Source organism: Lepidochelys kempii, chromosome 1 (genome assembly GCF_965140285.1).
Source record: "Lepidochelys kempii isolate rLepKem1 chromosome 1, rLepKem1.hap1, whole genome shotgun sequence".
NCBI lineage: Eukaryota > Metazoa > Chordata > Testudines > Cheloniidae > Lepidochelys > Lepidochelys kempii.
The window spans coordinates 190,275-209,102 of record NC_136380.1 but is presented as its reverse complement, the minus strand read 5'-3'; the positions used below and the strand labels follow the sequence as shown (position 1 = coordinate 209,102).

General features: G+C 51.7%; 1 protein-coding gene across 1 annotated transcript in view; it reads right to left on the bottom strand.

Moving 5' to 3' along the window:
- DCHS1 (dachsous cadherin-related 1) overlaps positions 1 to 18,828 on the bottom strand; it is a 119,534-nt gene that overhangs the window by 32,310 nt on the left and 68,396 nt on the right. The window contains exons 10-14 of the mRNA XM_073327118.2: positions 7,243 to 8,077; positions 6,342 to 6,581; positions 5,579 to 5,704; positions 4,978 to 5,187; positions 3,260 to 4,123 (exon numbers count right to left, since the gene is read on the bottom strand). Coding sequence (XP_073183219.1) covers positions 3,260 to 4,123; positions 4,978 to 5,187; positions 5,579 to 5,704; positions 6,342 to 6,581; positions 7,243 to 8,077 — 2,275 coding nt within the window. The remainder of the gene's footprint in view (positions 1 to 3,259; positions 4,124 to 4,977; positions 5,188 to 5,578; positions 5,705 to 6,341; positions 6,582 to 7,242; positions 8,078 to 18,828) is intronic.

Below are 18,828 nucleotides of genomic sequence, written 5' to 3'. Positions count from 1 at the left end.
CAAAAATGATTAGGGGACTGGAATACATGACTTATGAGGAGAGGCTGAGGGAACTGGGATTGTTTAGTCTGCGGAAGAGAAGAATGAAGGGGGATTTGATAGCTGCTTTCATTTACCTGAAAGGGGGTTCCAAAGAGGATGGCTCTAGACTGTTCTCAGTGGTACCAGATGACAGAACAAGGAGTAATGGTCTCAAGTTGCAGTGGGGGAGATTTAGGTTGATTATTAGGAAAAACTTTTTCACTAGGATAGTGGTGAAGCACTGGAACGGGTTACCTAGGGAGGTGGTGGAATCTCCTTCCTTAGAGGTTTTTAAGGTCAGGCTTGAAAAAGACCTGGCTGGGATGATTTAGTTGGGGATTGGTCCTGCTTTGAGCAGGGGGTTGGACTAGATGACCTCCTGAGGTCCCTTCCAACCCTGATAGTCTATGATTCTATTAACATAGAACCATGGGATTAGAAGGGACTACAAGGGTCATCTAGGGTCATCACTGTCTAGGAGGTTAGACTAGAAACCGAGGCACAGCTGTGACTCCAAAGGTTGCTGTGACTCCAGCCCCTAACAGCAAAGAGGGACAGGTCACACTCACTACCCAGGAGTTGAATTTCAGACTGAACTGCAGAAGGATTCCCTCCTTGGAGAAGCTGAGGGCCACAGCTGACCACAGCACTGTAAAATCCCTTAAGGAGTACGGCAGGGACACATTCCGGTGGGAGAAAAGATTCCTGTACCAGGAATCAGTTCCCACTGGGAAAATTGAACCTTGCGGGGATCAGGAGGCAGCTGTTGATTCCCCAGAGGTACCACTGCAAACTATTGTACCTGGCCCACGATATCCTCTCAGGACATCAGGGGACATAGCACACCCAGCAAAGGCTACTGGCCTGGAGTCTTTGACACAGTCAAATAGTACTGCAGGTCCTGTGACCCCTGCCAGAGGATGGGGTTAAGTATAAAGCAGTGCTGAGATCATTGCCCATCATAAGGGAACCTTTTCAGAAGGTGGCGATAGTGGGGACCCTTAGCAAGGCAACCCGGGCAGAGAAGAAATACATTCTGATTGTGGTTGATTGCGCTACCCGCCACCCAGGGGCAGTGGCTCTGTCCTCCATTGAGGCAGACACGCTGCTGACTATCTTCAGCAGAGTGGGGTTCACCCGGGAGGTCTTTACAGACCAGGGGTCCAATGTCATGTCAGCTTGTGGGAGAAACTGGGGGTCCAGCACACCTGGGCCTCTTCTCATCACCCTCAGTCCAACAGGCTGGTGGCGATGTTTAATAGGATCCTGAAGATAGTGTTGAGGACTTTTATGGACCAGCATCAGCAGGACTCAGATAAGTGTTTGCTGTTTGCTTATAGGGAAGTGCCCCAGAAATCTACAGGGATCTCCCTTTTTGAATTGCTGTGTGGGAGGAGAGTGAGGGGACCACTGGACATGATAAGGGATGAGTGGGAGTAGAAGGCCTCCCTCGAAGGGCAACTGGTGGAGGACTATGTGCTGTCCTTTTGGGAAAGGCTCACTGACCACTCCGCTCTGACGTGCTGCATGAAATGAAAGGGTTTAATGCCAAACTTCTAAGCTGGAGTTTGACCCTCCAAGATTATGATATTGAAGTGATTCATGTTAATCGGAGTGAAAATGGTATAGCTGATACCTTGCCATGAAACCGGGAACCTGAACTTCCCCAGTGCAGGCAGAAGGCAAAGCGCAGGGCAGGCTCGAATGGGGAAGGGACGTGCAGTGGCAATTTTTGGTAATATTTTTATGAATTCTATGTGTGCCTCAGTTTATCCTGTATGCTGCATTGTTACCCAGTGGGGTGGAAAAGGAATGCTTCCAGGGCAGGCTAACAGACATAGGTGTGGGCGTCAGCTGATGGTCTGGGCCTTGACCCCCATACCAGTGGAAGAGTTAAGACAATGGAAAACCCAGTCACCAAGACATGGACAACTAGAAAACAATGACCCAGAGGGAGATGGATTTCCCCACCTCCCAACAGGGAAGCTGAGTAACATTCCTGGACTCAAGAACAAAGGACAGGAAGGTGTGAGCTGGCGGGGAGAAGAATTGGCTTCTGGAAGGAGTTGCGGCTCTCACCTGGAGTCTAAACGTGAAGTCAGATGGAAAGACACACAAAACTTGAACAATGGGACTCACTCCAGCATGGCTGGGCTCTGGGATGACCAGGATGGCCTGTGCTTTCCCCTTCAGTTCTATGGGCTAACGTCAGGGCTTCTGGTGCTGTGCGCCACTGACTAATGAACCTGACTGTTTTGACAACGCTGTGTGTGTGTCATGGCAATGCTGGGTGAGGTGCACTGATCCCTGCAGAGTGCACATACTCTATCCGGAGTCTGTCTCACTTGGACTCACTGCACAGAGCTCACAGTGTGAAGAGGAGTGCTGAAGTCTCAGAGCTCCAGTGTGAAGCAGTGGTGAGGCCATGTGGCACATCCTGCAGGAAGAGTGAGACCCCTTGGCGGTCTGGCACATTCCTCCTAGAGATGGTTCCAAAGCTAGGGGTGTAGCACTGATCCTGGGAATCCATGGCACCCCATGCAATACCCCTAGCGCTCCACTTTCCTGTTTCCCCCAGTCTCCCTGTCCGAGCACCCTGCTGTACCCAGTTACTTCCACTGCCCCACTCCAGATTTTGCTGCTCCCCAGTGTCCCTGGTGCCCCACTGTTCCCCAGTTCCCTTGGCACCCAGTTCCCATCCCCAGCTCCCAGCCGTTCCCTGTTATCCCTGGCACGCAGTTCCCATCCCCGGCTCCCGGTTGTTCTCTGTTACCCCTGGCGCCCAGTTCCCATACCCAGAGCCCGGCCCTTCCCTGTTACCCCTGGCACCCAGTTCCCTTCCCGGCTCCCGGCCGTTCCCTGATACCCCTGGCACCCAGCTCCCATCCCTGGCTCCCGGTCGTTCTCTGTTACCCCTGCAACCCAGTTCCCATCCCCAGCTCCCAGCTGTTCCCTGTTACCCTGGCACACAGCTCCCATCCCCAGAGCCCAGCCCTTCCCTGTTACCCCTGGCACCCAGTTCCCTCCCCGGCTCCCGGCTGTTCCCTGCTACCCTTGGCACCCAGCTCCCATCCCCGGCTCCCGGCCGTTCCCTGTTATCCCTGGCACCCAGTTCCCATCCCCAGCTCCCAGCCGTTCCCTGTTATCCCTGGCACCCAGTGCCTATCCCTAGATCCTGGCCGTTTCCTGCCCAGCCCCGCACTGTTCACCCTGTGCCCTGTCTGGCTGGTGGCACTACCTGTGGCGGCATTCTCAGGTATGGCTACGTCTCTGGTGCTGCGGGGGAAGCGCACGCCCTGGTAGCTCTCTTCCTGCAGGTAGATCACCACCACGCCGGTGGAGGAGAGGGCTGGTTGGCCCAAGTCGGTGGCCAGGATGAAAAGGGTGCGCTGGCGCTGGCTGAGAGAGCCTAGGGGCTGCAGCAACTGGATGGCGCCAGTGTAGGAATTGATGGCGAAGCTGGGGTTGTGTGTGGCAAACCGGTACAGAATGGAGGCGTTGGCACCTGCGTCTTTGTCCTCAGCCCGCATAGTGGCCACCACCTGCTTAGGTGGCGTGTGGCGGGAGAGATTGACGGAGAGTGGGCTGTACAGGAAGGCAGGTGCATGGTCGTTGATGTCCCGCACGACGACTGTGACACGCACGACCGCGCTCTTGGGCTCCCAGGGTGCCGAGTCCACGGCTTTGGCCAGGAAGCTGTAAATCGGGCGGCGCTCACGATCCAAGGCCTGGGCACTGGTGATGAGCCCGCTCTGTGGTTCCACCTGGAACATGCCCAGCGACTCATTGCCCAGGTAGTAGGAGACCTGCCCATTGGTGCCCTCATCTGGGTCCAGTGCCACCAGCTGCAGGACCAGTGCCCCGACAGCCAGGTCCTCAGGCACCTCCACAGTGTAGGCTGCCTGCGCAAAGTGCGGTGCATTGTCATTGAGGTCCAGCACCCGCACATTCAGAGACATGGTGGCACTGCGCTGGGGTGTGCCGTGGTCTCGTGCCACCACAGTCAGACGGTAAGAGGCCACCAGCTCTCGGTCCAGGCTGCGCGAGGTGGAGAACACACCAGAAGCAGGGTCCAGGCTGAAATCCTGGGCAGGGTCTCCATCTGGGAGAGAAGAGATGGGAATGAGAGAACCTCCCTGATATGGCCTGGGAGCTGGGGTGGGGGGGGGGTAATGGGAGCAAGGAACCCTCCCGATATGGCTCAGAGGGGGAGTGGGAGCAAGTGACATTTCCTGATACTGCCCAGTGGGAGGGGGATGGGAATGATGGACCTTCCCTGATATGGCCCCTGTAGTTCTGCAGACAGACCCCTGCAGGCAGGGAGCCATGGTGCAAACAGGATGGGGTCTCTCTCCTCTGAATTGCACAGAAAATGGCCCACAACTGGCACCACCTCAGTGGCAAACACTACCCCAGTGCAGAGTAGAAGTGGCAAACCCAAACAGCATGTACAGTGTAGCCCCATCCCAGCATGCCCCACAACCACTCTTCCTGCCATCGAACAGCACTCAACTAGCCACCAAGAGCCCCAAGAACGAGGCACCAGAACCAGCCATAGCTTGAGGGCTTTGACCTGGCCCAGATGACTGGTGCTGCAGAGACCTCACCACAGAGCTGTGTGCAAACCTCAGCCCGACCCCCCCGATACAGATTCAGCAGGAACAGATAGGAGAGGACCGGGGAGGCCCCAGGAGGAGCAACTGCAGCCAGTGTTCACAACCCTGGAGGCACACTCTACTGAGGTCCTCGGAGGGGCAGCAGTCAAGAGCCATGCCTTGCCTGGCACAGAACCAAGCCAGTGTGGATTGTACCCCATGCCGCAGGGGCTGCAGCACACATGGCAGATGGGGGATTGCTGCTCATGCCAATGGTCTCAGCGAAGGACCCCCATGTGGGAGCTGGGGTCAGAAGGGGGAGCACCAGCACAGCGTGAGCCATGTGCCCGGTGGCCCTCACCCATCACATGGTATTCCAGACGCCCATTCTCGCCCGCATCCAAGTCTGTGGCCCGCAGAGTGTAGAGCGCCACGCGGCTCTGGTTCTCGGGCACCTCCAAGGAGCAGGACTCGCTCTCGAAGCGCGGGGCATGGTCGTTTTCATCTCCCACCAAGATCCGCACTGTCACTTTGGCCAGGTTGGGGGGCAGGCCACCATCCTGGGCATAGACTGTGGGAAGAGAGGGAGGGGGTCCTGGAGACCCTAGGTGCCACCCATAGGACCACACCCACCGCCTGCAAGGAGCAGCTCCACCATGGCCCATCTCCCCCAGCCCGCACCCTGTGCCCAATCTGGGTCCCTCCACTCTCCTGTCCCCCTCCCTTCCTGCCTCACCCACCCAACACTCTTACATCAAAACCTGAACATTCCCCACTCCCTTTCTTTGCCCCACACAATACACCTCCTTCCTCCAGCAAACATGCTGATGTCCATGCCAGCTGGGAGCACAGCTGGACCCCCTCCCATCTCCTCCCCTTAGTCCCTGCTACCCTCACTGCCACTCTCCACTTCCCATACAGCACCTTCCCCACCCAAGCCCAACCCCCAGGTCTGGCCATACCTGTTAGCATGTGCTGCTCCCGCCTCTCCCGGTCCAGGGAGCGCATGGTGGTGACAAGCCCAGTCTGTGGGTGGATGGAGAAGGGACTCCCAGAGAGGCCCCCATATGACACATGCCCATTGGCCCCTGCAAAAGAGAAACCTCTGGTCTGAAGGGGTAAGTGCAGACAGCTCCTGCAATGGTCCCAGGACCAGGCCCTCTTTCCACTTGCCTGTCCCAGGCCTCTGCACCCACTGTGCCTCCTCCCACCCGCCCCAGGCCATGCTCCCTTCCCTTTCCCCACAAGGGAGCAGTGTGGGGGCTGGGTGGGGAAAGACCCCTAGAGGCAGGAGGGAAGGGGCAGAAGTGGAGATGTCAGGAAGGCTGAGGAAAGGAGACAGCTGTGGCCAGGCTAAGGGGACCTGGGCAGGCTGGGGGTCAGTTGGAGGAGAGGGTGGGGAGGGACTGCTGCTTGGTGACAGTCCCTCAGGGCCAGGCCACACTGTGGGGACGACGGCAATTGTGACATGGATCTGTGTGGGTCTAGTGTGACAGGGCTCCAATCTCCGATGCCCCTCAATGCTCAGGGACTGGCTCTCTCATCTCCCGCAGGTAAGGCGCCCAACCCTGGGGCTCCCTGGATACTGCCTTGGCAGATGAGGAGCAGGGGAAGGCCTGTGGTGATCACGTATTCTTCAGCCCCTGGGCCAATGCCTTTGGCGCAGCTTTGACCCAGCCAACCTCCCTCCCCGAGGGCCACCTGTTCCAGCCCCAAGGCTCTCACCCAGGTCGCAGTCTGTGGCCAGCAGCTGCAGCACGGGGCTGCCTGCTGGCAGATTCTCCATGACACTGGCCTCATACTCAGCCTTCTCGAAGGCAGGTGCCTCATCATTAACGTCCAGCACCAGCACTGTCAGCAACTGCGTGGACGAGCGGCGCGGGAAGCCGTGGTCCATGGCCACCACTGTCAGGTTGTGCTGGGATATCTCCTCCCGGTTCAGAGTCCGCACAATGGAGAGGGCACCTGGGGAGACACCAGGACAGACTGAGCCTGGGACAGAGGAGTCACAGGGAGCTGGGCTGAGCCAGGGTCACTGAGGTCAGGCTCCATGCTTGGTGCCCCGCAGCACTACAAACCCCACACCTTGGGCTGCGGAGCTGCGCCCAGCTCTCCCTGCACACGCTGGCACCTGCCTGCTTCTGTCCCTCATGCTGTGGCCAGGCACCTCCTCCCGCCTGGGCCCAGTGGGAATCTCTTACCCACTCCAGGCTGGGTCAGGAATCTACTGTCACCACTGCCCCCATCCTCCCACTGGGTCCCCATGCCTCCCCGATGCTCCTTATCCATTGTGTCTACCTGTCTTCCCATCCCCCACATCTGTCACCTCTTCCCCTTCGCCCCCTGTGTCCCCTCCCCCACATCCATCACCTCTTCCCCTTCGCCCCCTGTGTCTCCCGTGTCCCCTCCCCCACATCCATCACCTCTTCGCCTTCACCCCCTGTGTCTCCCGTGTCCCCTCCCCCACATCCATCACCCCTTTTCCTTCCCCCCTTGTATTTCCCATATCCCCTCCCACCCCCCACATCAGCCACCTCTTCCCCTTCACTTCTTGTGTCTCCCATGTCCCTTGCCCTCCTCTCCCCCACAGCCCCAGCATCTCCCTGCAGCCCCACAGGCCCCTTACCTGTGCTGGGGTTGAGGTGGAATCGGCCCTCGGCGTTGCCTGCCTGCAGGGTGTAGCTCACCCGTCCATTTTCGCCCAGGTCCCCATCCCACGCCACCACATGCAGCACCATGAAGCCAGTGGGCTGGTCCTCCATGACGCTAACGGTGGCTGGTGAGAGAAAGACGGGCGTGTTGTCGTTCTCGTCTGTCACAAAGACGCGGGCAGTGACGGCAGCGGAGCGGCGCTGGCTGACGTTGAGGGCCTGGTCTGTGGCCTCCACCACCAGCAGAAAGGAGGGGGCAGCCTCGCGGTCCAGCCCCTGCTGGAGGCTCAGCAGCCCAGAGTGGGCATCCAGCTGGAAGTGGGAGCCGGGGGGCTCCTGGTGCAGCAGCCTGTAGCACACCTGGCTGTTGGGGCCAGCACCGTCTCCATCTGGGGCCTGGAAGGTGAAGATGGAGGCACCGATCTGGGTGTTCTCGGGCACCACAATAGTGATGGGGTCCTCGGGGAAGGCAGGCGCCTGGTCATTACAGTCCTGCACATGGATCTGCACCAGCACCAGCCGGCTGGCAGGGTAGCCGCGCTGTGTGTCCTCGGCGCTGACGTGCAGCGTGTGCTGTGCCCCCAACTCATAGTCCAGCTCCCGTGCCGTGTAGATCTCCCCCGTCACACTGTCCACCACAAAGGTGCCGTCTCCACCTCCCCCCAGCAGGGTGTAAGTCAGATGCCCCTGTGCAGAGGCCTCAGGCGGCGCCACCGAGCCAATCACTGAGCCAGGTCTGACCCCTTCCACCGGGTGCAGTGTAAGCACAGTGGCATCTGGCTGTGGCAGCACCCGGGAGGATGGCAGTACCTGCAGATGAAGAGAGAGGGGAAGGGGGAGTGAAAGTCTGAAGTGGGACCTGTGGGGTTGGAAGAGGTGAGGTGAGAGGGGGAAGTATGGGGCAGCAGTGGGGATGTGAGGCAGGAGGGGGAGCTGTGGGGCAGTAGTGGGGGTGTAAGGCGGGAGGAGAGAGCTGTAGTGTAGCAGTGGGGAAGTGGGGTGGCAGGGGGGACCTGTGGGGCAGTAGTGGGGATGTGTTGCCTCACTCCTTTACTGGGTCCCAAAGCCATTGACACCTATAGCCAACTGAACAGAACTGACACTGGGAGCTACAAACAGTTCAAAAGAGCCTTATTGCTTAGGTTTGAGCTAACAATGAAGGCAGAAATAATCAATTATTTTTGTCCAGGTGAAAGATTTTGTGGTCTGTTCAAAAGCGTCTGGCAGGCTGGATTTGGCCAGCAATCTGCCTATTGCCTACCGTGGCCTAAGACCTATAGGAAAAGGTTTTGGCATGTGCAGTAGAACAAAAGGCTGGCACCCTGACAGGTGAGTACTCCCACAGGTGGAGTAACGGAGCTGGTGTCACTACCCTGGAATCTTTGTAAGACCTGATCAGGTTAGAACTTTATATGAAATATGTCCCTCTGATCCTAAAATGTGATTAGTATATTGAGCACCTAAGAAAATCCACATAATGTGGGCTGAGTGGTGGATCAGTCTGTGGGCAGTACGTCTAGATATGGAAGTTAGTTAAACAGAAATTAAAAGGTGCAGTGCCAAAAGTGAAATCCCTGCAAGCTGCATGGAGACTTTTTAAAGACATCATAAGAGAGATTCAACTTAAATGTATGCACCAAATTAAAAAATACAGTAAGAGAACCAAAAAAGTGCCATGGTGGCTAAACAACAAGGTAAAAGAAGCAGATACAGGCAAAAAGGAATCCTTTAAAAAGTGGAAGTTAAATCCTAGCGAGGAAAATAGAAAGGAGCATAAACTCCGGCAAATGAAGTGTAAAAATATAATTAGTTAGTTAGTTAGTACCTGTGACAGGATACCTGGAGTGCAGCGTGGGACTGTGGGACCTCTGTGCCCCCTTAACTCTCCAGCCTGGGCTGTCTCTCACAATGCTTTGCTAGTGACAAGCAGCAAACCCCTCCAGGCGCTGTGATCACTCAGCAACAGCAGGTGGAGCCCCTCAGCCAGCTAGATCGCATGAATGCTCCCAGAGCCGGTCATGAATCACTCAGAGAAAGGCACCAGCCAAATTCCCCCAGCTCCCAGCCTTATACCTCAGGAATATACTGTCTTGTACTGCTCAAGATGAGCAGTACAAATTTATTAATTGGTTCACCACTTCATCAATGGAAAGTGGATATACACTCGCCTTTGTAAAACCTGAGCAAATTTACCAAACACTTCAGGCAAACTCACTGGCAAAGATAAATAGTAAAACAAATGTATTGACTACAAATCATAGAATCATAGAATCATAGAATATCAGGGTTGGAAGGGACCCCAGAAGGTCATCTAGTCCAACCCCCTGCTCGAAGCAGGACCAATTCCCAGTTAAATCATCCCAGCCAGGGCTTTGTCAAGCCTGACCTTAAAAACCTCTAAGGAAGGAGATTCTACCACCTCCCTAGGTAACGCATTCCAGTGTTTCACCACCCTCTTAGTGAAAAAGTTTTTCCTAATATCCAACCTAGACCTCCCCCACTGCAACTTGAGACCATTACTCCTCGTTCTGTCATCTGCTACCATTGAGAACAGTTTAGAGCCATCCTCTTTGGAACCCCCTTTCAGGTAGTTGAAAGCAGCTATCAAATCCCCCCTCATTCTTCTCTTCTGCAGGCTAAACAATCCCAGCTCCCTCAGCCTCTCCTCATAACTCATGTGTTCCAGACCCCTAATCATTTTTGTTGCCCTTCGCTGGACTCTCTCCAATTTATCCACATCCTTCTTATAGTGTGGGGCCCAAAACTGGACACAGTACTCCAGATGAGGCCTCACCAATGTCGAATAGAGGGGAACGATCACGTCCCTCGATCTGCTGGCAATGCCCCTACTTATACATCCCAAAATGCCATTGGCCTTCTTGGCAACAAGGGCACACTGCTGACTCATATCCAGCTTCTCGTCCACTGTCACCCCTAGGTCCTTTTCTGCAGAACTGCTGCCTAGCCATTCGGTCCCTAGTCTGTAGCTGTGCATTGGGTTCTTCCGTCCTAAGTGCAGGACCCTGCACTTATCCTTATTGAACCTCATCAGATTTCTTTTGGCCCAATCCTCCAATTTGTCTAGGTCCCTCTGTATCCTATCCCTCCCCTCCAGCGTATCTACCACTCCTCCCAGTTTAGTATCATCCGCAAATTTGCTGAGAGTGCAATCCACACCATCCTCCAGATCATTTATGAAGATATTGAACAAAACCGGCCCCAGGACCGACCCTTGGGGCACTCCACTTGATACCGGCTGCCAACTAGACATGGAGCCATTGATCACTACCCGTTGAGCCCGACAATCTAGCCAGCTTTCTACCCACCTTATAGTGCATTCATCCAGCCCATACTTCCTTAACTTGCTGACAAGAATACTGTGGGAGACCGTGTCAAAAGCTTTGCTAAAGTCAAGAAACAATACATCCACTGCTTTCCCTTCATCCACAGAACCAGTAATCTCATCAAAATGATAGATTTTAAGTGGTTATAAGTGATAGACAAAATGTCAGAGTTAGTTACCAAAAGAAAATAAATTAAAAGCATGCAGTCTAAACTCTCAACCCTATTAGACTGGGCAACATCTAGATTAAGCAGTTTTTCTCACCCTACTGGATATTGCAGTCCTTAATATACAGGTTTGTCCCTTAAATCTGGGCCAGTCTCCTCTGTTGGAATCTTCAATCTTTTGAGTGTCTTTGTTGCTTGCAGCATAGGTGGGGGCAGGAGAAAGGTGAAGTATTGGCCCCCTGTGTTCTGGTTTACACCTTTAGTCCATGTGCTTGGAGAACACAAGTCCAGGCATGTCTGGAGGGCATTGCTGAGTCCCCAGGCAAGGTTGAGCACTTCCCCTTGTATGGCCTTATACAGGTGAGTCACTGAATTGTAGCTCCCTTGATGGACAATGGCTGTTGATGGTGGTTTGACACCTACCTGGGCGTTGGTTACTTTTTGTTGGCATTGTCTCTGGAGAGCTAGCATTTGGTCACTTCCCAAACCCACAGCATATTTTAGTTACAACCATACAACACAATTCTCATAACTTCATATGCATTAATTATATACATATTTACACAGAACAAAAACAACAAGGAGTCCTTGTGGCACCTTAGAGACTAACAAATTTATTTGGGCATAAGCTTTCGTGGGCTAGAACCCACTTCATCAGATGCATGGAGTGGAAAGTACAGGAGCAGGTATATATACATAGTACATGAAAAGATGGGAGTTGCCTTAAAAAGTGGGGGGGGGCAGTCTAATGAGACAACTCAATTAACAGTTGAATACCAAGGGAGGAAAAATCACTTTTGTAGTGGTAATGAGGGTGGCCCATTTCAAACAGTTGATAAGAAGGTGTGAGTAACAGTAGGGGGAAATTAGTAAGGGGAAATTAATTTTTGTAATGACCCATCCACTCCCAGTCTTTATTCAGGCCTAATTTGATGATGTCCAGTTTGCAAATTAATTCCAGGTCTGCAGTTTCACTTTGGAGTCTGTTTTTGAAGTTTTTTTGTTGAAGAATTGTGACTTTTAAGTCTGTTATTGAGTGACCAGGGAGACTGAAGTGTTCTCCTACTGGTTTTTGAATGTTATAATTCCTGATGTCAGATTTGTGTCCATTTATTCTTTTGCGTAGAGCCTGTCTGGTTTGGCCAATGTACATGGCATAGGGGCATTGCTGACACATGATGGCATATATCACATTGGTAGATATGCAGGTGAACGAGCTCCTGATGGCGTGGCTGATGTGATTAGGTCCTATGATGGTGTCCCTTGAATAGATATGCAAACAGAGTTGGCACTGGGGTTTGTTGCAGGGTTAGGTTCCTGGGTTAGTGTTTTTGTTGTGTGGTGTGTAGCTGCTGGTGAGTATTTGCTTCAGGTTGGGGGGCTGTCTGTAAGTGAGGACTGGCCTGTCTCCCAAGGTCTGTGAGAGTGATGGGTCGTCCTTCAGGATAGGTTGTAAATCCCTGATGATGCATTGGAGAGGTTTTAGTTGGGGGCTGAAGGTGATGGCTAGTGGCGTTCTGTTATTTTCTTTGTTGGGCCTGTCTTGTAGTAGGTGACTTCTGGGTACCTTTCTGGCTCTGTCAATCTGTTTCTTCACTTCACCAGGTGGATATTATAGTTTTAAGAATGCTTGATAGAGATTCTGTAGGTGTTTGTCTCTGTCTGAGGGAGTGTCTCTTTGAAAAACCACCAACTGTCTTTGGTTGTTTTTCCCCTTAGACTTGCTTCCCTAGGGGATTTAGTTGTTTAAAAAAAGCCTCATCTGCCCCTTCTTCCCGGTTAGGTGGTCTGTAGTGGACCCCAACCATGACACCATCCTTGTTTTTTTACCCCTTTTATCCTTACCCAGAGCCTCTCAACAAGTCTGTCTCCTATTTCTGTCTCAACCTCAGTCCAAGTGCGTCCATTTTTAATGTATAAGGCAACACCTCCTCCCTTTTTTCCCTGCCTGTTCTTCCTGAGTAAGCTATACCGTTGTCGATCTAATGCCTCTTGGCATGTCTTTTGTTGTACGCCGTATTACCCAGTAAGCATTGTTCTATTATATTTCGTAGAGTGAAGAGCTGGTCTGTGCATCCACACTCTTTCCGAAAACTGGTTTGCTCTTTTCTGAGAATGCTCAGTTTGATTTTGAAAGGGAAAGAGATGTGATAAAATGGGATTTTTTTGTAATATTTTTATGATACCTATGTGTGCCTCAGTTTCTCTCTGGACTTTGTGTTACCACTTGGGGTGGGGTGCAGAAGTGTTAACACTGCTCCTGGGACACTGTAGGAGACACAAGTCTGGGTGACACCTTGTGGTCTGGTTGGAATAAAAGGTCATTAATTAACTAGTTGAAACCGACCCAGAATAATAGCAGGTCCAGAGAGACAACAGGACGTCCCAGTGACTGAACCCTGGCAAGCGAAGGACGTGAACTAAATTGGAGAACAAAGAGGAAAAGGGACCTGGGATAAGAGCTACTCTTTGGAGGCACTAAGAAGCTCTCCCCTGGGTGGACAGAAAGGAGAGCATGGATGCATAGGCACTGACTCCACGTGGGTGCTCCGGGGCTGGAGGTGTGGTGGGGGTGGAGCCTCAGGGAGGGGGCAGAGTGGGGGTGAGAAGAGGTGGAGAGAGGGTGGGGCCTTGGGAGATGGGGTGGAGTGGGGGTGGGGCCTTGGGGTGGAGCACCCCCAGGGAAAGCTGAAAGTTGGCACCTGTGCTGGGATGGAATCCATTACAGCTTGGCTGACACATGGCTCTGGCTTGGCCAGGATGGACTATGACTTAACTTTTGCCTCTCTGTGCTATTCCAAGGACGGTCACATTCTGTAGGCCAGGTGACTTATAACTTGTTTCCTTGTTTGCAAAGGCTGTGTTTGCAGAGGCTGTGTCGCTGTAAATACTCACTGAAAGCATTGCATTCTCAAAGGGAGCAGTACCAGCCTCCCACAGGGGCCTGGCTTGGCTGGATTCGCTGCAGGCAGCCACATGTGACCAGATGTGTACTAGAATGTGGATGATGGCCACATGGCAGCAAGCCAGGAAGCTGTGGGGCGGGGGGAGGTGAACTGGAACAAGGATGATGGCCACAGAGCAGGGGCGCAGAGGGTTTGGGAGCTGCAAACTGAAATGCGGGGGAGGGGGGAGTGGCACTATATGTGAAAGAAAATGTAGAATGAAATGAAGTAAAAATCTTAAACGAATCCACGTGTTCCATAGAATTTCTAAGGATAGTAATTCCAGGCTCTAATAAGAATATAACAGTAGGGATCTATTATTGATCACCTGACCAGGACAGTGATAGTGACAATGAAATGCTAAGGGAGATTAGAGAGGCTATCAACATAAAGAACTCAATAATAGTGGGGGATTTCAATTATCCCCATATGGACTGGGTACATGTCACCTCAGGACGAAATACAGAGACAAAATGTCTCGATACTTTAAATGACAGCTTCTTGGAGCAGCTGGTACAGGAACCCACCAGGGGAGAGGCAACTCTTGATCTAGTCCTGAGTGGAGCGCAGGATCTGGTCCAAGAGGGAACTATAACAGGACCACTTGGAAATAGTGACCATAATATAATAACATTTAACATTCCTGTGGTGGGAAGAACACCTCAACAGCCCAGCATTGTGGCATTTAATTTCAGAAAGGGGAACTGTGCAAAAATGAGGAGGTTAGTTAAACAGAAATTAAAAGGTACAGTGACTAGAGTGAAACCCCTGCAAGCTGCATGGACACTTTTCAAAGACACCATAATAGAGTCTCAACTTAAATGTATACCCCAAATTAAAAAACACAGTAAAAACTAAAAAAGAGCCACCGTGGCTTAAGAACCTGTAAAAGAGGCAGTGAGAGATAAAAAGGCATCTTTTAAAAAGTGGAAGTCAATTCCTAGTGAGGTAAATAGAAAGGAGCATAAACACTGCCAAATTAAATGTAAAAATGTAGTAAGAAAAGCCAAAAAGGAGTTTGAAGAACAGCTAGCCAAAAACTCAAAAGATAATAACAAAACGTTTAAGTACATTAGAAGCACGAAGCCTGCTAAACAACCAGTGGAGCCCCTGGACAATCGAAAAGACGATAAAGTCATCACAGAGAAACTAAATGAATTCTTTGCTTCAGTCTTCACGGGCTGTGGATGTTATGGAGATTCCCAAACCTGAGCCATCTTTTGTAGGCTACAGATCTGAGGAATTGTCACAGATTGAAGTGTCACTAGAGGAGGTTTTGGAATTAATTGAGAAACTTAACAGTAACAAGTCACCAGGACCAGATGGCATTCACCCAAGAGTTCTGAAAGAACTCAAATGTGAAATTGCGGAACTACTAACTATGGTTTGTAACCTGTCCTTTAAATTAGCTACTGTACCCAATGACTGGAAGATAGCTAATGTAATGCCAATATTTAAGAAGGGCTCTAGAGGTGATCCTGGCAATTACAGGCCGTTAAGTCTAACATCAGTACCGGGCAAACTAGTTGAAACCATAGTAAAGAATAAAATTGTCAGACACATAGAAGAACATAAATAGTTGCGCAAAAGTCAACATGGCTTCTGTAAAGGGAGATCATGTCTTACTAATCTATTAGAGTTCTTTGAGGGGGGTCAACAAACACATGGACAAGGGGGATCCAGTGGACATAGTGTACTTAGATTTCCAGAAAGCCTTTGACAAGGTCCCTCACCAAAGGTTCTTATGTAAATTAAGTTGTCATGGGATAAGATGGAAGATCATTTCATGGATTGAGAACTGGATAAAAGACAGGGAACAAAGAGTTGGAATAAATGGTAAATTTTCAGACTGGAGAGGGGTAACTAGTGGTGTTCCCCAAGGGTCAGTCTGAGGACCAATCCTATTCAACTTATTCATAAATGATCTGGAGAAAGGGGTAAACAGTGAGGTGGCAAAGTTTGCAGAAGATACTAAACTGCTCAAGATAGTTAAGTCCAAAGCAGACTGTGAAGAACTTCAAAAAAATCTCACAAAACTAAGTGATTGGGCAACAAAATGGCAAATGAAATTTAATGTGGATAAATGTAAAGTAATGCACATTGGAAAAAATAACCTCAACTATACATACAATATGATGGGGGCTAATTTAGCTACAAATAATCAGGAGAAAGATCTTGGAGTCATCGTGGATAGTTTTCTGAAGACATTTACGCAGAGTGCAGTGGCAGTCAAAAAAGCAAACAGGATGTTAGGAATCATTAAAAAAGGGATAGAGAATAAGACAGAGAATATCTTATTACCCTTATATAAATCCATGGTATGCCCACATCTTGAATACTGCGTACAGATGTGGTCTCCTCAACTCAAAAAAGATATACTGGCATTAGAAAAGGTTCAGAAAAGGGCAACTAAAATGATTAGGGATTTGGAACAGGTCCCATATGAGGAGAGATTAAAGAGGCTAGGACTTTTCAGTTTGGAAAAGAGGAGACTAAGGGGGGATATGATGGAGGTATATAAAATCATGAGTGGTGTGGAGAAAGTGAATAAGGAAAAGTTATGTACTTGTTCCCATAATATAAGAACGAGGGGCCACCAAATGAAATTAATGGGCAGCAGGTTTAAAAAAAATAAAAGGAAGCTCTTCTTCACATAGTGCACAGTCAACCTGTGGAACTCCTTGCCTGAGGAAGTTGTGAAGGCTTGGACTGTAACAGAGTTTAAAAGAGAACTGGATAAATTCATGGAGGTTAAATCCATTAATGGCTATTAGCCAGGATGGGTAAGGAATGGTGTCCCTAAGGAATGGTGTCCCTAGCCCCTGTTTGTCAGAGGGTGGAGATGGACGGCAGGAGAGAGATCACTTGATCATTACCTGTTAGGGTCACTTCCTCTGGGGCACCTGGCATTGGCTACTGTCAGCAGACAGGATACTGGGCTGGATGGACCTTTGGTCTGACCCAGTATGGCCATTCTTATGTTCTTATGTTAATGTGGATGATGGCCATGGGGCAGGGTGGGATAGGGCTGCAAAACAGAATGTGGATGATAGCTATGTGGCAGGGGAGCAGAGGGTTGAGGGACTGTGAACTGGAATGCAGATGATGGCCACATGGCAGTGGAGCAGGGAGCTGGGGTGCTGCACACCAGAACACAGATGATAGCTATGGGGCAAGAGGGTGAGAAGTTGGGGGACTGCAAGATGGACCACAGATGATGACTATAGAGCAGGGAGACTAAAATCCAGAATGGGATGATGGCCTGTGGCAGGGGGGCTATGAACTGAATGCACCCCATAGTTCACATCATACACACCATAGTCATAATCTTTGTAAAAAATATGCCTAGTGAGGTATCATTTGAAAACTAATAACTTGCTGGTCAATAACAGCACAGTGAAATGGGTGTAGCAACATCATATGTAAAGGTATAAACATAAGCTTAAATTATAATTGAGATACGTTTACTAGACAAGTCTGGGGAGGGGGTAAGCCTGTTCCTCAAAGACAAAGGACAAGTCAATGTCTCTAGCTAGGTGTCATCGAAGTTGGCAAGTGGGTGTTCTTTGGCAGTGAAGCGGGGCATGAACAGATTATGATGAAGCGGGACTGTTCTTAATGTTTAATGGAGCAGTCCAAGGGACGGAGGAGTCTGCAGCTCGACCCTGGCAAAGAGGGGGTGACCTCGAGAAGGGCTGGCACACTAGGGGTTCTCCCTGGAAATGGTGGGGAGCTAAGAGCGCACAGGCCTGTGAGTCCACAACAACTTGGGAAGAGCGGAGTGATGGTCTGTCACTCTCTACTTAAGAAGGACATTGTAACCCTGTGCAGAAAGAGAGGGTTGAGCATTGGGAAGTTCACCAAAGCACAGTTAATCGTGCAGCTGGAGGACGATGACTGCTCTAAGGAACAGATTCCTGACCCAAACAGGATCTGGGAGCAGCTGGAGTGGTAGCCAGGCATCCCCAAGACTCCTATCCCCGACCAGAAGAGGGTCTTCACGATCGGGTTTGCCATCAGGGGATTGGAGACGGACGGGATTGGAGCTGAGTCCGAAAGAGCAAGAGGACTGTGAGAGACAGCGAGAGCCCAAGAAAGAGCTGCAGAAGCAGCAGCAGCAGAAACTGGCGGTGGTAGAGCGGAGAAGCATAGGGGACCTCCCAGGGGTGAGTGGGGATAGATCCCAGGGTGCCAGTTCGCAGGGAACCTCGAGACTAAATTGCTGCCCCTGGTTAAGGAGGGGGGGATGTGGATGCCACCTCACTGCCTTTGAGCAGGCTGGCGATTTGAACCAGGGGGACCCTGCGGAAAAGCCCCGGTGTCTAGCTCCCTTGCTGGGTCCCAAGGCCATAGACTCCGCCAGCCAGATGGGTGGGGAGGTGGACAGGCTCCCACTCCTGACCCCAACCTATATGTCTGGGTGGTGTATCCTGGGGTCAGGCCCCTCAGACCTCCAGTGGGAGCGAAAGGTGATGGTCAATGGGGAGACATTCCTGGGGTGGCGAGATCCTGGGACAGAGGGAACTGTTGTCAGGCCCCCGGTGGTGCAGCCTCAGAGGCTGAGGGGCTGTGTGATGGTCCCAGGGATGAAGCCCATCACCCTGCCTATGGCCCAGATTCCTGTGCAGACCCAGGAGAGGTGGGGCTGGCTGGTCGTTGGGGTTCTCCAGGATATCGGCTGTGAGACCCTGTTGGGGAGTGACTGTGTCTCTTTGGGACAGGATCCAGGCTCTACTCCTGTAACGGCCAAGGGTTTGAATTTGAATCCAGGGGACCAATCAGCGGAGAGGGAAATGGTCAGTGAAAATGCAGATGACCTGGCTGGCAGCAGGGAGGAGCTGCTAGACTTAGGCTGCCTGCCTGCCTGTAAGCAGACCCCTGGGGCTGGGTGGGACAGAGAGATGCTCCCTGCCCCCTTGCACACTGGAGAGGGGACTCACGCTGGCTCTGATGCAGTGAGGAAAGCAGTGAACTTGCTGCCTACCCCCACTGGGACAGCAAGGGCAGCGCTGAGCACAGTGGGAGCGGAGACCCCAGCTGAGTGCGGGGAGACACAGGCAGGACAGGGGATCTGTGGGGAGTGGTAAGGTGCTTGGTAAGGGAAGT